The 18,371-nt window shown below is 40.5% G+C and overlaps 1 protein-coding gene across 3 annotated transcripts in view; it reads left to right on the top strand.

The window, feature by feature from the left end:
• The window catches only part of MSI2 (musashi RNA binding protein 2), a 614,965-nt gene that overhangs the window by 297,647 nt on the left and 298,947 nt on the right, over positions 1–18,371 (top strand). For all 3 annotated transcript variants that reach the window (XM_066578790.1, XM_066578773.1, XM_066578782.1), the window contains one exon: positions 13,174–13,222. In XM_066578790.1, coding sequence (XP_066434887.1) covers positions 13,174–13,222 — 49 coding nt within the window. The remainder of the gene's footprint in view (positions 1–13,173; positions 13,223–18,371) is intronic.

The following is an 18,371-nucleotide window of genomic DNA, read 5'->3' as shown; positions in this document are numbered from 1 at the left end:
CCATTTGCAATGTTTTCACTCATGCAATGTGGCGTGAATAAAAAAATCGCAGCATGTCCTATTTTTCTTCGTTCGCATTTTTTTTCTAGCCCATGTTTTTCTATGGAGCTTCTTTTTTATCGCATCGCAACACACAAACTTGCGATTTTCATGCAATACGTTTTTTAACATTAGAAACTCCTATTGATTGCACATGCTAAAATTTTCACAAGAAAAAGCATTGCCGACGCTCAAAAATTGCGTGAAGAAAAATGTGATTTTCTAGCGGCGATATTGCGATCGCCAGTGTAAAGGAGCCCTTACACAATGTGACTAGAGATCCACCCAACCTCATTAGTGAGCCCATCCTAATAAACATTTTACTCTCTACGACGATACAAATAGGATGTTCTCTGTCGTATCAGTCGTCCTCCTGAAGCTTTGTCCTATTTTGCTGCTGGGAATTACCACAGGAATAGTTTGGGCAGCTTCTCCCATGTACCATTACATGTTTCAAAGGGCTCCAGCAAAACACGCTGTGCCCTCTGCCAGTTAGGCCTGCTAATCATTGGATCATGTTACTAGTGTCTCTGGTGAGGGCGATAGAATATCCATGAGTATCAGCTCAAGGGCATGTTAACCCTTCCCTTCCATTTGTTTCCACGCTGTATGAAGTCCTTCCTACTGCGTCTCACTTCATTATTACATTATTATGGGCAACTCCTGTACAGAAGTCCATCATATATGACACTTTCTCAGCGTTCACTCTTATAATGAACCATTTAGTTCTTATTGCAGACTGGCGAATCCTCTTTACTGTTGTCACATACATTGAGGACATATACAATTTGGTAGGACAGACTTCAGTGATGACATACAGTATAGTTACCTTTTTATTAGAGCTGACTTATGAAACACACCTTAATTATAGAATCTGCAACAATGTCTACAAAGGGCCCCAAGTTTTTTTTCACCACATGAACCACTTTTCTTTCGGAAATGGAGAAGAGCGATATTATCGTGTAGGAACAAGGAAAGATTAAGAACATATACAAATGTTTACTTGGAATTTGGCACCCAGCACATCTACACGTCAATGCAGCACCAGTCAGTTACTTGTTACTGGTTGAAGGTGAGAGGGTTCTGGTACTGAATGTTTTAAGTAGTGCATACAAAAGCACTACGTTTTTTTACCCCCTAGATTGACTCTGTTTGCGAATTATGAGGTCTGCAATGTTAACTATACCACAATATTTGGGAGCTATGGATTGAAAAGATGGCTTTTGACTATCCAAAATGGTTCTAGATAGTGTGTATGATAGTGGTCAATTATGATGTCCCGCATACATCCCGAGTGCATATATCTATATTAAACCCCAGTTCAGCACTATGCAGCAATTCCAACAACCTCATTGGTTGGGATTCACAATTCCAGCAATCTCATTGGTTGTTTGGCTTGTGTGATTCAACCTCATTTGTTGTTTGGGTTCCCTGATTCAACCTGATTGGTTGTTAGTGCCTGGTTTAATATAGATATGTGCATCCCGAGTCCCTCCTTTTAAAATTTTTTTTTATGCATACTGTCAGTCAATAACTCGGCCCAATTCAGAATCCCACAAGGAACATGTAGCCACCATGCCATGGTTTATGGACTGCTTCCTTATGCTATTCCGCTCCAGTGTGTCAGTAGAGTCTACTGAATACTTCAGGGTTGACTTAGTTGCTCTCATGTTAGAATGCAGGGGAAGCAAGCTGTCTGAGCCAAGGCAGGTACATCTGGATCTGGTGGTATTCCAGATACTACAGTGTAGCTATTCAAAGAATTTACCATTACTGTACAGTCCTGTTCAAAAAAAAAAAATTCAACCAGATCCCAAGTGTGGTTTTGACTCTTCCAAATAATGAAGATTTAGAGGGTGCTGATTCGTCATGTAATGAATGTGTGAACCTTCTATTTAGTCATGTACATATGTATCAGGCAACTATTTCTATCTTCTTCTCCCTCCTCTTCCACACACACCTGCTCATAGGTTCTGTGACTCTGCTGGAGCAGATCTGGCTGCCTCAGACCCTGACAAGGTCTACTCATGCACATCCACGTCTTCAGGCCATTAGTGCTCAGGCAGCCTTCCCTCGAGACACAGCACAGTTGCTGGAAGCTGCCGCTCACCTTCCTCTTTTTCAGTGCATGAAATAAGCATACATTTTGCTGATTTCGCTGCTTGCTTGAAGTCCGGACGTATTTGCTGTGTTGGCAGCCAGTGTGCTGACTGCTTGCCTCGCTGTTGGCTTATGACTTAAAAGAGCTCGTGACGCCTCGACACGCCATTCTACATCTGGTGAGAAGAGTAACATGGGTTTTATTGTATCCATGGGAAAGAACAGAAGTGTTACAAAAATAGATATGATAAATAAGCACAATGATATATTCCTTTACCTAGGTATCCTCATTATTGAGGAATGAGCAGGATCCAGGCTTTGTGATGGACACAAGATTGTATCGCTGGCCTTTTAATATATCGTACTTTGGTACCAATACATGCATCCTATAGGATATCGATCGCCAAGTTTATATGTAGGAGTCTCTTGACTGTTCCGCTCACATGAGTTAACTGAGTATTGAGACTAAATATTGTTGCTGGTCTTTAGATAAAATACGGTTGCTTGGTCGCCTTCTTCGAAAATGCCTATCTGTCTGCAGACAAGCAATGCATTCCAGACTCTAGATTTCTGTGAGCGTTGCCGGCTCCTTCCTGGAGTAGTTCTGCTTGTGGACACTTAATGCATGACATGACAGCATTTTCTACAACTTTGTTGCCTCTAACAAGCTGCTTTCTGCTTCAATAATTAGTAGATGAAGTAGGTGGGAGCTTTCTACATGTGCCTGGAGGAATACTTGCTGCTGACATCAAGGCATTTGGAGTGGAGCATCCCTGTGAGCTCCTGGGCGTTTTCCTAGTGAATGAACAGTACTTTAAAGGTATTATCCAAACAAACCTTACATCGAAAATAAGATTAAAGTATTTCTGTTTTTATGCTTGTAATCTCAACCCCAGGCAGGAAACGGGAAGACTGATTTCTCAGACAGTCTGCGATGCTGGAAGCATTTGTCTTTGTTAATTTACATGGATAGCAGTGGTAAATCTGAAAGAGCATGCTGGTGGATTTGAGATTTCACTGCTGTATTTCAAATAATAGCACCTGACAGTTTACCAGCAGCTAAAGTAGATTTTCTTTTCACAGAGCCAAATATTGTGTGCGAGATGTGCAACCTGTATAAATAACTTGGAGAATTAGGCCATAGTACTCTCATTTGAGAGAAAATGACTTGACGAGGGTGGTAAGGAAGTAAAATGTACCAGTCAGGGCACACATTTGTCATGCTTCATGTCACCCTGCCCTCATCGGTTTTCTTCTTATTTAAGGTTGTGCTGCTGACAGTAGGAAATATATATTCTGTTGACTTTTCCTTTTACAAAATATAGCGTTAGCTGTGCTAATTCTATTATTTACCTGGTTTTGTACAATTTTTCCCTTTTTAGGTTTTTATACATAGGGGCAACATTTATAATAGCGGAGAACCATATAATAAAATTTCTGAAAATTCTGATAATGCCCACTCGTGTTGCCATTGAATCAAGCAATCTGTAAAATTCATATCATACAATTTTATAGTCCAGCTTTTGGCATGATTGCCCTTCCCAAAGCTTTCTCTGCTTTATATAACATTCTTCTTAAGTCCACTCTCATTTCTGACAAGGTAACACTTTTTCCATAATTTATCTGACACATTGCAGGCAGGGGCGTAGTAGTGAAAGGCTCATGGGCCCAGGTGCAAAGGTTTATCTTGGGGCCCCTCATATTCTCTTAACCCCTTAACACAGAGGCGTAACTTGAAGCTCCTGGGCCCCAATGCATAACCCGTAACGGGGCCCTATACTATAATGCTTTATTCATAGTACTGGGCTTCCTATATGGAGAAAAGGGGCCTTATGAGCCCCCTAAGGATCCGGGGCCCAGGTGCAACCGCATCCCCTATAGTTGCGACAGTGATTGCAGGTACAAAATCGCAGAACTCCAAACTAATTAGCACAACATTTGTGTTTTAAAAGCTCATATGTAACAATCTGGAGTCAAGGGTCAGAGTCTAGGTGTGGTGACAGTTCTGATTATTACAAGTGGAACACACTGGAGGAAACAAGGAGCTGGACTAGAGCTAAACACAATAATCATACAATTAGGAAGGCGAAGGGCCAGGTTTTTATAGGGAGTTCAGAAGTGAAGCCAATCAGACAATCAAGGCAAAACAAAACGAGGATTCTAATATGCCAGGAACTAGCACAATGAATAGCAAGTTCAGCCCCAAATCAGTAACTCAGTTAGCGGACCCAAAGCTTGGGATACTGGAGTCTCCAGGCTTCAATCTTGACACCATTCCACCTTCTTTAAAGGGAGCATTTCATCTGGTGTTATCCCTATAAGCTATTCCAACCTCAGTTTGGATGTTAGTTCCCGGGAGCATAGTTTGCTTCGTAAAAACAAGTTCGAAAAATTCCTGCATCCTATGAAGATTGGGCCCCAACTGTCGGTCATTGTCAATCTATCCTTGCGTCTGGAGCTAGATCTCAATCCGTTGCTTGACATTGTTAACGATTCCTATCATTCAGTCTACAAAGTTTCATGCTATGGGGTGAAGAAAAGTACAAGTAGATGCACATTGTGTTTTCCCTAATGTGAGCAGGTAATGTGCATGCACTGATGCTCTCTCTGATGACCTGGAAGGTAGAGTGGGACCCGGTACATGAACTGAAATTCATTCTATGCCCAACACAAGACTTGTCATCCATGTCAACTGGTGGACAGGGGCTGGCTCAACATGACACTTGGGTGGCCTGGTAATTAATGCCCAGCAGACGCTTAGGACATAAGCTATATAACAAATTTTAATAAATGTGGCACTACCTGGAAGTAGTAGTTACTAGAAATGAGCGAGCACCCAAATGCTTGGGTCCGCATTATTCGAGTCGAGCTTTTCGAAAAATTCAAGAGCTCTACTCGAGTAACAAACCCCATTGACTACAATGGGAGACTCGAGCGCTTTTGTATGTGGGACGCCGGGTGCCGAGCTTTTTTTTTCTTCTTCTAGGTCTCTCTCTCTCTCCGCCCTGGGGAGGGGTCAACATGGCTTGATGCTTGTTCGAGTAATGAGCACCATCGAGTCAGTAAATGACTCCTGTCTACTTTAACAGTACTTCATTTAATGTAATGAATATATCCCCATTACAGCCATACAATAATAAAGTAAACTTTAGTTTGCTTTACTATTAATTTAAAAACCCACACTTGCAGATTAGCCATGGGGCATTCTCCAAGTGTGTAGTTTATGTGAATGTAGAATTAGGTTTTTATTGTACATTAGAACACTTTTTGCTTAAAAAAAATAAAGTCGTGAAAGTACCATTAAATAAAAAATGGTTTTATACAGTAACCTAAATGCTTATTATATTGTGAGAAAATATTTAGTCAGTGCTGAGAGTCGCACATGGTAAAAGGTTTAATAACTAATAAACTCCACTAGCTAGTTTGAATAATATGCTGCTGTAGGAAGCCAAAATCAGCTGCTTTTGTCTCTTTGCCATCTGGTGTGAACTGGTCTTTCTAATTTAAGCCAAGCACAGGAACTGTTAGGATTATTAAAAGTTTTGTCTTCTGCAGGTTTATATTTCTCGTTCTCAGGCGGTGATTAGAGACGTGTTTCTTGCTGCTTCCCTCTTCTTGTGTTCACAGCTTTGGGGTGGTGCAATTAACTCTACCAGTTCAGAAATGTCTCCTGTGTAAACTTGGTGTTCTGAGCTTTTTGTTTGTGAACAGGTTAAGTAGGATTGTTTTAAGTCATTTTTTTTTTATTTTGGCCCAACTAAATGAATTGAGGAATACACTTGTGCTGCCTGGGACTGGTTATGGTCAATTTGTAATGTTTAAAATATTTATACTAAGTCTTTGTCTTTAGAGGATCCTAATTACTTCTGATTAATGCATGCCTTAAGCTGACTTGAGCATTGGAGACTCATCCATAGTATTTGTAACGATATATAGGACACAGGAATTGGCCTGCTGCAGGCTGCTTCCTAGAGGCACTATTTATCTCTTGCAATGTAAAGAGAGCAACACAAACCAGCATTAAAACAAATAGTAGCATGTCTCAGGGCTTCTCTAGGTCTCGTTCTCCTTCTAGACTTTGATTCCAGTCCGTTCCTAGATTTACAACTTTGCCATAAGATACATGAATAGTCTGTTATGTTAAAGAGGACACGTTATATGTAAATGAGAATCCAAAGTATTTATATCCGAATGAAGAGTGACAAACTAGTGCTACAATATTACAGGAGGTCCTACTCCCACCCTAGACACAAGGACATTTTGGGTTCTGAACATTTGGGATTAGAGCCTTTGATTCCCTACACCTTAATATAAAAATTTGCTCTTTGTACACTGAAGAGAACAAATGTGATGTATATTTGTGTGTTCCAAAGAGACCCAAGGTGCATCTTTGATATGGAGCTCAATTTTTTTTTGTGGGCATACTATATTAATCATTTGTAACACTCAAGAAGGGGGCCTGGATGCCTTTCTTGAACAGTACAATATTACATGTTACAGTCAATTAAGGGAGATGGAACAATACCTCTACAGCACCACTTATTAGAAGGCAGCATTCCTGCTAGTAAATGTTACTCTTTTTACAAGCCTTGTAACAATGACTGGAGTGCTTACCCATCATCTATTTGTAGTAGGTTTCTGGCTTGACTAGCGAGAGGCCTGTGATCTTTTCTCCAGTCATTGTTACAAGGCTTGTATAAAGAGTCTAACATTGACTTGCAGAAATGCTGCTTTCCAATAGGTGGTGCTGCAGAGGTATTGTTCCATCTCCCTTATTTGTATATTACCCAGAGGAGCATGAATGGCCTTATAAGCCTCCTCACTCACTCACCTTCTAGGTGCTCTCCTTAAGGAGAAAATATAGCGTTCCTCACCCATGTTACAGTCACTAATTACTTAAGAAGGGTCGGTCAGGGATTATTCTGATTGCCAGATTCAATTTGGGAAGGATTTTTTTTCACTAAATGGGGAAAATTGGCTTCTCCAAACTTGTGTTTTGTTTTTTTTTTGCCTTCCTCTGGATCAACATTGGGGAGGTGTAATACGCTGAACTAGATGGACATATATCTATTTTCAGCCTAACATACTGTGTTACTAATTATTGCATGTTGTAATATTTAAGTGTAATGCTATATTACATCAGTTTTTATTTCTGCAGTCCTTTTAAGACAATCTATAATGCCAAAATAAGCAACTCTCTAGGAATTATTTACGAATGACTCACTTTTTGCAATGGTTCTCCAAGACAGCACCTTTTTTTTTTTAATGAAGTTGTCGTTGCACTTAGCTGATCAAAGCAGGGCAGACTTTTCTAACCCATGGGGATCTACTCTATGATGTCCGTATGTCCTAAAGACCACTAAAGGGATAACATTTACTTAAGACATACAGGCTAGTTCACAGGTACCTCCTGTGTTGCTCAAACCTGCTTGTATATACACTACAGCTCATTAATTTCAATATGCCACCCGAATCATTGTTCGTTTTTTATTTAGAAATGAAGATAAGAAACTAGTTGTAATGAATATGGATTTATTTAGCCAAATAAATCCTATGATCACTGATAAAGGTGGATACTTGGATCACAGCACAGTGTAAGGAAATCAAGGCTCAAGTCCTTACTAAACAACATGTAAGAATACAAAGCAGGTTTATTTGTGGTGTATTGAAATTAATGAGCTGTAGTGCCTAGTAAATGGGGAATAAATGTTGCATATATCATCTGGTAAAGATTTTTTTTCTTCCATTGTTTAATTCAGTAGTATGTTTCATGAGCAAATTACTACGTATAATATAAAATTGCTTTAGCAAGTTCTGCTGTGTTTGGGACTCCTAAATACACTTCATAGTTAGCTTTTGATTTAGGAAAAAAAAGGCGGAAAAGATGGTAAGAGATAACATTTTGCTTAGGCATGGATATATAATCATAGACCTTGACTGGTTTTTCCTTGGTGAAGTCTCACACGAGCTTTCTCTTTGATTCACTGAGAAGCGTGAGAGCTGAGCTTTGCATGCAGGGATTGTATTTTTTCCCTTTCACTCTATTCAGGTTCTTTGTGTGGTTTGGGTATTCTAGTTTCAGTCCTCGCTGCTCTGCCAGCGCATTGATAGGTTTTCTGAATCAAGAAGAAAAGACTGTATCCATGCTCGATTAAAAAGCATTTCCTTTAGTTTTCTGTCTTTTAACGGTTTCATCTGTATGTTCTATTTCTAAGCTTTGGAATGCTTAGTTTTTTAATATTTAATATAATTTCACCTTTGTGTACGGTCAGGTGGTGGAGGTATTGTATGACCTCAGTTTAGAAGAATAAAGCCCATTCTTCTATGTACAATGGCTGCCCTGAAGGAGATGGGTGGAGAGAATCTAGAACTCAAGCAGAAAATTTGTGCACAACAATGTGTGCATAAAGGGAAAAAAATCAAAGCAAAGAATAAGGAAATTGACTGTTGAGTAAGCAATGGCTTCATGATCCATGTATCTCTTTGCAGACTTTAGATATCAGGGGGATTTGTGTCACTTTGATGAAACCTTCTCGTCATAATCAGAATGTTTTATACATTTATAGTGTGGTGTATATTTGTGCCCCACATCATATTATGTCATGTTGATTTGCATGTCCAATATTCAGAAATCACTGCATCATACATTAAGGATATGTTTAAACAGGGTGGATTCTCTTCGGATTTTCCATCCTGATTTTTCAGAGGAAAATCTGCAGAATTTAAAAATTGCGGTAGAATAGATGACATTTTAGTAAATCTCATCTGCAGTTGACATGGAGTGAGAATATTACATCTGCGGCATGACAATTTATGTTGTGGATTATGACTGCAGATTTCACTCCTTTCAATCACTGGGGTGAAAACTACAGTAGAATCTGCATGTCGGACATGTGGATTTTGTGAACACTTGCTATGAATTACACCACAAATTCCATTGCTGATCCATGATGGATTGTTTTCTCTTTCCCCATCTTCCTCTCTCTATCTCTCTCTCCATCTCTCTATCTCTTTCCATGTCTCTCTGCATCTTTTTCTCTCTCTATCGCCGCCTCGCGCCCTCCCGCCGCCTCGCGCCCTCCCGCCGCCTCGCGCCCTCCCGCCGCCTCGCGCCCTCCCGCCGCCTCGCGCCCTCCCGCCGCCTCGCGCCCTCCCGCCGCCTCGCGCCCTCCCGCCGCCTCGCGCCCTCCCGCCGCCTCGCGCCCTCCCGCCGCCTCGCGCCCTCCCGCCGTCTCTCATATATACATAATTACACATTCGACACCCAAATTACATACTGTTAGCAAATGTCAGTACTGCAGTGTTAACTTTAAAACCATTAAGGCCCGGCTCACACGACTGGATCGGATTCCCCATGTGGTAGGTCTGCAGCGGATTCCGACTGTGAGCCTGTCTGGCAATCCTGTGTACGGCAAGTAACTGTATTGCATATGACATCAGCAGATCGCAGACGATCATACTCAGTACACAGTTTTTCATCTGTATATCTCACGCCATCGATAAGTGATGACGCGGGTATCCGCAGCGCATACGCAATATTAATTGCGTAAAGGTTGTTTGTTGCTCTCCTTCATTGGCATCAATGGGTGCTGTCTGCACTGGTTCCACGCTAAAATAGAGCATGCTGAGAGTTTTCTTCCACTCGCAGAATACGCAATTCGTACCCACGAGTGTGAAGGGAAATTCGAAAATGCATGCCTTTCAATGCCCATGTTTTACACGGCACTTATTTTTTATGAGACGAGAGAGTTTGTACAGGATAGTCTACCACTGTGAAAATATTGCAAAAGAGAGGTCCATTGACCTTGTTACTACATGTTCTTCAGACCTATGCGAATCTCAGTGATTAGTAAGGAGAATACTTTTCAGACCATGTTTAATTGTTTGCTTTAATTTGCTTGTATAGTATCAGTGCTCTCACTGTGGACATCAGCATGTATTTTTGCCTCCCTACTTTGAACATCACTAGGACTGTTTGATCATTTGTCTTAGGCCACATTCAGACATGGCAGATTTATCAAAGACTTGGCACTGAAAATATGTGACAATTTACAGTACATGTGGATTGGTTATTAAAAATTCCGTCCATAGCAGAGAAGAATGAGCTTGGATTTTTAGCTTCACAGTATGCCCATTATGTTGCAAGATTCTTCAGGTTTTGACACCACGTTACATTAGAAAGGGTGAAATCCATAGCGAATCTGCTGCAAAGACTGCATGTAAGGCTCCCGGCGCATACATCAAACGGATCCATAGACTCCCCCATTCACCCAGCAGAGCCCCTTTTGGCCTCTGTTCAGACATTACCTGTCACGAATACCTTTTTTTTCTTGGATGGAATAGTGCAGTAGACTAATACGACGGATGAGGCCGATACATTTTCTTTTACAGGATACCATTACATTCTATGGATGACATATGCTAGGCATCCATCACATCAGTTAGGCATCTGTCACAGCCTCTGTTAAATGTACATGTCAGGAGCTTTTCCTTTAAACAGAAGTGTGTCAAAAGAACATAGTGGGGTTCAAACCAGAGGGGGGCCCCGCCTAGCCTGAATCCACATTTAGAGTCTGACTTTGCTCTCAGGGACATATGAATACTAATTCTTCAGCATTGTGATTAAGGAAACTTTTGGGTACTTATGATAAAATAAAAAGTCCCGATGAGAAGAAAATGTAGAATTGAAAGAAGAAATATTGGGCAACCTAACTTGAATAGAAAGCATACATAAAGTCGTATATTTCCATCGGATCATTTTGGTTTTTATCTAACACAACTTCTCAACCTTCCACTTTGCTGTGGCTCCTGCTTCAGAATGGAGCAGGTGGCAGATACAGCTGGTAACCATTCACTAGTATCTGCCTGCTCCATGCACATAGACTTCTGATGCATATTACTGGTGTCAGTCCTAGACTACCGCTTCCCCCAGTACTACCACACAAGGGAGTTGGCGGTCTGAAGGTCATGGCAACATATGTCACCATGACTCAAGCCGGGATTGAGGCATTGACTAACAGCTGCTTGTACGTTCCTAGAGAAGAAAAGATGCTGTATATAACTTTTCAGGCCTGACATCCTATCTAAAACTTGATCTATTAGTTTTTTTTTGTTGTCATAAACTTCTAGAACCCTTAATAATATTCAGAATAATTCCTTTACACAACTGTTATCGTGTTTGTGTTAGAAAAGTGGCTAATTCTGGGTAGAGAACATGGTGTGCGCTATTCTCCAGCCCCATAGTGTTTTAGTGCTCCATGTTGGTCCAAGCATGTAGCGACATCAGAAAGCGTGGCCTAATTACCCCTTTGGCAGATGTTTTTGTGACTCTGTGAAGGTCGCGGGGCATGTATGAACTTGGCCAATCTCCACAGGTCTACAGTCCTGACTGAATTGAAACTGAAGTTTGACATGCCGATGACTCCCGATCGTATTTCTAGGCAGAATGTGTGATTTAGTAGAAATGCCAGTTGATAGAACAGAAACCAATTTCAAGTACACTATCTCTTTATGTCTCTAATTTCTGTAATAATCCCTCCATCTTCCTGAGTTTCATGTAAACATTGTTTTTGGTGCACAGATTACTTTGGAGCTAAAAATATCTAAGGACATGTTTTATTAAAAACGAGAGATCAGCAGAGGGCACACACTAAGTTCTTTTGTATGAGAATAATAAATTGGTTTAATTATAAATTCTCCTTGTTTCATGGTTCTGATCCAAGGACTGTGGCCAAACTCAGGGGAGCATTCCAAGAGGGTTAGTGTAATTATAGAGACCAACAAGCCTGAAAAAAGCCTGGTATTAGCTCCGCTGTAGGACCCGCTTCAATAGTTCAGCAGCTTCAACCATAGTTGATCTGAAGCCCAAGCGATACAGTCCTCTTCCCAGATACACCAATTGGAAAATTGCAAAATGCCCAGCTGGTGGAGAACTCATGCCAACTTTCCTGTGGATGCTCACATTTTCAGCATGCTGCTTTGCTGAAAGGCTTTAATCGTAAGGGATGAAAATAACCATTTTAAGGGGGCAGTGGAAATCTCTGTAAAACTTAGGACTCATTCACATTGAACGTATTCGAATTGCGTATTGCGCGCGTATAATACGCGGTACATCGCTGCAATTTAAATACATACATTTTCGCTGTTACACTCACGCTAGCGTTATTTTCATTGTGTATAATATGTGCGTAAAAATGAATGCCTCATGTTCTATTTTACCATGTATTACGTGCATACAGCACTATGGGTGCATATGAAACTCTGTGCATATGCAATACATTGCGTATGTGCGGTGTTTAGTGCGCAACGCCACTAAGAGTCAGAACGGGGCATTTAAAATGAAACGAAAAAAAAAGAGGCACACTGCGCATGATAGTGTGCATAAGATATTCACGGTTCACACAGTGGTGCAGAATACAGTGTTTTACACATACAGCCGCGTGAATGAGCCCTAAATGGTACAGGGGCTATGAAACTGGCCAATAAAGTACACACATGTAACCTTCACAGTACTACCATCAAGTAAAGGAAAAAGAAATAAAACCTAACAGACACATAGTAGAGCATTCTTCTGCAGCGTTATGGAAAACCACGGATGATAATATCCCGATATGTAGTGCTATATGACAAGCTCAGATCTGCTTCTCTGGTGCAGCAGAGTGCAGTGAAATCCTGTAATCATAGTTTTTACTATCCTCAATATTCTTTAAACACTGTATCATTAATACTTGTATTTTACTTACCTAGTATAACAGAGATAAATGGTACCCTTCATAATATTGCTATATTTCCTAGCATTTCTTTGTCTCTTTTGTCAATCACAGTTGACCCTGAATGACCTTTTTTTTATTGAATACCTAATTGTCACTTTTTGAGCTAGTGGGTTAATTGTAGGTTTCAGATGCCCTAATAGAAAGGAGTCTATATAGTTTTCCGCAGCCATAGATCTGATGAGTTATTCAGTAATGCATGCATGCTTCTAAATCAACGTTACAATGTTTCATGTGTTCTAAGTATTATTTTCTCTTTTCCTAGGTTGAAGATGCCATGTTGATGTTTGACAAAACTACCAACAGACATAGAGGTAAGTTGGAATTGTTTTATCGTGCTTTTATGATGGTTTTAGGCCGGCTGTCCACAGGCGTTGCGATATAGCCTGCGGATTTCCGCTGTGGGGAAGCACTAATGTCACCACGATTTTCCGCAATGGACCTATAATCACATGCCGCAATTTTTATACGCCACTGGAAAATTGCGTCGATTTTCCGCTCGTGTACATCAGGCTGCGCTTTCCATAGTTATCCGATGGAAAGCATTCATTGCGTTACCCATTGCATAACTCGGTGAAATATCGCCCGTGGGCAGGAGGCCTTACTCATTAGGAAACTATGGTTGTCTGTCAGAAGAGTAATGGTCACTATGACTGGTGGGGTCTTGGAGATTACATTGTGATACGTTGACCATTAGATGTTAACGCTGATTTATTTGACGTTTTGTTATGTTTGTTCAGCGTTAAATGATCGGACAACAGAGAAATATTGTTTTGGAGTCCTACATGGCAAATCTTTTGCAGTTGTCACTTTCCTCATACGAAGCATCATTGAACAGTGTTTGTTGTGTCTGAAGGTAGTCATGTAGGATCTTATGAATCCAGTCAGGGAATACCGAGAAGGTAGTATAAATTACCAATGTGCAGTCGCTGGCAGCAAGAACCTTCATGGGAATAGATTAGCAGCCTGAAGGAAGAGAAAATTTATTAGTGTTTACCAAAATAGTTTCATTAACTAAATTATTACATCATCAAATATTTCCGAATGGTATCCTATTGGTGTGTATTGATGTGTGATGTCTTGGATCTTCAGTATGTGTATGGAGGATTGATCCTTTGGCATTATTTGCCATTTTTCAAAGATTCTTCAATCCGTCTACTAGTTTATAGAAATAGAATTAACCAGTTGCAGGATTACTTGATGGTTAGGGGCTTAATTTCCAGTTTTAGCATTTCCAGAATTGAACTCTATCGATGACATGGAATTATATTGGTATACTTCAGTGCTTTGCTCCGGAGTTTAAAGGAATTCGGTCAACACTTTGGTCAATTACTGGTCAGGAGTTTTTGAGATTGATCAGCAATCATGTTTTTTTCTTCAAGTGTAGTCATGAAGTATTACGTTTCCTAAACCACCATAAATGAAGAATGAACAATACAGCTTTATTTATGAGCGGCTCATGGATTGTTGCAGATATGTTGATTACATGTTCGTATGACGGTGTATAGCATTATAAGCCTCTGTTCACATTGGTGGCGTTGGGTCTCATTTGGGTTGTCCAGTAATTTTTTTTACAATATGAGTAGTGTAGTCTGCAGTTCTGTTTTTGATTTCACAAGTACTGGAACATTAGTTAAAACTTGAAGGATCCCATTAAAGTTGGTGGAGTTGGTCAAGATTTGTCGGTATCTGTCCACAAACTGATCACATCTGCAAGATATTCTTTTTTATATTGTGAAATGCTTTTATGTTACAGAAGAGATATTGTCTGAGACTAAACAAAATACATCCTGAAGCAGATTTGTTATACTGTATACAACCTCCTCTATAGCTCTTCTCACATAAGCGTGTATGACCTATTGCAAAGCTAATAACATTAACGCTTCATGACAATGAATTGATTTGAGATGTAAAAGTGCCTTATTTTTTCAATTGTATCCTTGTTGTATCATCTGCTTATTAATGATCAGCCAAATTCAGAATTTTTGTTTTCATTTTTTCACCCTCGCCAAGGCTTTTTATTCTTTCATCAACATAGCATTGTGCAAAACTTTTAAAGTTAAGTGGGGTGAAATGGAAAAAAGCACAATTGTGCCATTTTTCTTTGAGGCTTGTTTTTCTGCTGTTGACAGTGCAGCTAAAGGGACATGTTCGTTTTATCAGTATGATTGCAGTGATGCCAAATTTATAGTTTTTTATGCTTTACTACTTTTAAGAAATAAAACATCGTATTTAAAAGAAATTGCTCCATTTCCAAATTCTGACTTCTGACTCATAACTCTTTTTTACTTTTCTGTCTGTGGGGCTGTGTGAGGCCTTATTTTCCATGGGGCGAGCTGTAGTTTTTCTTGGTACCATTTTTGGTATACATAAGACTTTTTGATCCTTTTTGTTTTTTAAGCAGACCGGTTTCCCAAAAATCCTCAATTCTGGTATTGTGTATTTTTTTGCTTATGGAGTGTACCCTGTGGAATTAATAATTAATTATATTAATTATATTATAGTAATAATTAATTAATATATATTAATAATATTAATATGAAGAAATAGCAATTATGTTTATTTTTTTATGTCAAAGATGAGGAATGGGTTTTTGAATGGCACCCACTAGGAGTATGGTGCAGATTTGGCTTCTTATCACACTTTATACCCCAGCTACAACTGCATCACTTACATATGTTATGTAGTCGCCAACAGGTTACTCCATGCAAAGTCCTCTAAGGGTGGCATTACACAATCACCACTAATGCCTACAATCCCCTTAAGGAGTTGATCCAAAAGAATGGGTAAGGGTATAATGTTGCTATATTTTTACTGAAAGAAACCAATATACAAAGACCAATATTACCACTACACAGTGCCCATATAGCAGTAGATGCTCTGTAGAACATAAGTGATTACATTATTGTTTTATCCAGTGATCATAAGAGACTTTCACTCTGAATGGAGGAGTTATCTCTTTTTCTTCTCCATCTGTCCCAGACTACACTGCCAATTTCTCCCTGCCAACTTGCCTCTGTGGAATTTGACATACAGATCTATTAGGCTCTTTGCTTTTACAGAACCTTCCCTATGCTTTTCAAAGCTCTAAACAATCTCCCCATAAATAGTATCCCAGGTAGTAATTAGTAAGTTATGATTTTAGTGCCATCCACACAACTTTCTTTTATACTTCAATAAATAATTATGCACCTATCAATAATTTTATGCCTTAATCAGTAATAATTAGAGATGAGCGAGCGTACTCGGATAAGCACTACTCGCTCGAGTAATTGGCTTTATCCGAGTATCGCTGTGCTCGGGTCTAAAGATTCGGGTGCCGGCACGGAGCGGGGAGCTGCAGGGGAGAGCGGGGAGGAACGGAGGTAAGATCTTTCTCTCCTTCTCTCCCGCCCGCTCTCCCCTGCTCTCCGCTGCGACTCACCTGTCAGCCGCAGCGGCACCCGAATCTTTAGACCCGAGCACAGCGATACTCGGATAAAGCCAATTACTCGAGCGAGTAGTGCTTATCCGAGTACGCTTGCTCGTCTCTAGTAATAATGTCTCCTTATTTCCCGTAAGTAATAATTCCACTGTATGCCCATTTTTAATAAAGCCCACTTATGCCCCTATCAGTAACACTGTTTTATGCCTCCATAAGTAGTAATGTCCCCTTATGTTCCCATCAGCAAAAATGCAACCTTTTTTGCTGTAAAGAATAATTTCAACCTGAGGGCTCATGCCCACAAGCGTCGCAGGATATGGCTGCGGATTTATGCTGCGGGAGTACCACAATTAAAAACAAAGAAGTTCCTTCGAGTGATCACAGATTTCCGCGGTCTCCATTAATGCTATATTAATGGAGACCTCCCGCGGCGTAAATCCGCAGCAAATGGAACGTGCCATAATTTATTTCCTGCTGCACAAATCCGCGGTAGAATTCTGCATGTCAGCACTGGCACGCAGAAAGCTATTAGGTTTAATAGAACGTAATAGCTGTGGAATTAAACGCGTAGCGATTCCGTCCGTGGGCATTCACCCTAAGTCAGGTGCAAAAGGGCAATATTTATAACTTCTGGTGTTACCACTGTGGCGACTTACTTATACTGATACTTATCATGCACCTTCTTGTAGGGTGATATTTCACCCTGGTTGCATTCTCTATACTCTAACACTCTCATGATACATCAGCACAGCTTCCCTTGACCAGCTAGAGCTTGTACCATTTCTGCCTGCAGGGAGGACACTGCAATTACCATTTATATTCTGTATTCAAATAAATTATAGACCATGATTATACAGTTAAGGCCGCCTGCAGACGAGCGGGTCGGATCCGGCAGCGAAAATTCTCGCTGCGGGACCCGACCCGAGAGCCTGCAGGGACGAGCGCGTACTCTCCCACGCCTGGCGGCCCCGGCTCTTTCATGTGCTGGCTGCGGCGCAGCCGGCGTATGCGCAGACCGGAGCCGGCGGCCGGGTGAGTGCGTGCCGCGCACAAAAATAGGACATGCCGCGGTTTGTTTGCCGCGCGAGATTTCGCGCGGCCAAACCGCGGCCGTCTGCTTAGGAGTGCGTATTGTAATGCACTCCTATGCAAACTTTCAGTGGCGGAAATACCGCCGCGGGATTTCCGCCCGTGTGCAGGCGGCCTAAGAGGATGAGCTGTGATCTCTTTTATTATAACTGTGAGACAAAAGCTGTGTGATCTTCATCAGTAACTGTGATAGCCGTGTTTGTGTCCCCCACTGCAGAGCTTGTGTGGTAGGGTCTATCACAGGGATTATGCTGCTTGAAAAACTGAGCACATAAACCTAAATAAATCTCAGCTAGTCAGAATTGAGATCACATGACCCACCTGAGAAGAAGTCCAAGTACTCACAAATAGAAAGGAATAACTAAAGATAATACTAGCCAATTTCTTTGTTCTGCTAGCAATGCAATGCAAGAAAAAAATCACTGGAATGGCTCTTTAAGATCTTCAGGAAAAGGAAATTATACCATAGGAGATGCATGTAATATCAGGGAAGTGTTTCATACAAGTAGTTCATGGAAATGGCTTATCGATTTCCGTAACCTGTGTTTAAATGTCTTCATCTTCATGGGGTGACAGCCAGAGCAAGTCCTAGCATTCAGATGTTTCACAGTTTTACTATTGCCAGTTGTATACATAGACCTACGGCTATCCCTGCTATGTGCATGTATCGTCCTTCTAATACTAGTCAGGTGAATGTTTGGCTCATTAATGGTCATTGTAATGCATGACCATTGCTGAAAAATACGATTGTATGTACATCGGCTAAAAAGGGGAATATCCACCAAATGCTGGCATTACAGGATTACTAGAAATAGATAAATTACAAGTTGAAATGTAATAATAATATGCATATTATGTATATGGGTATATTGTGTGTGTGTATATATAAAAATTCATATTCCTTACTTTATACATAATATCTGAATCCCTTATCAAATCTAAATTGTGAT

This window comes from Eleutherodactylus coqui, chromosome 1, assembly GCF_035609145.1.
Source record: "Eleutherodactylus coqui strain aEleCoq1 chromosome 1, aEleCoq1.hap1, whole genome shotgun sequence".
NCBI lineage: Eukaryota > Metazoa > Chordata > Amphibia > Anura > Eleutherodactylidae > Eleutherodactylus > Eleutherodactylus coqui.
This window is presented reverse-complemented; position numbering and strand designations above follow the sequence as displayed.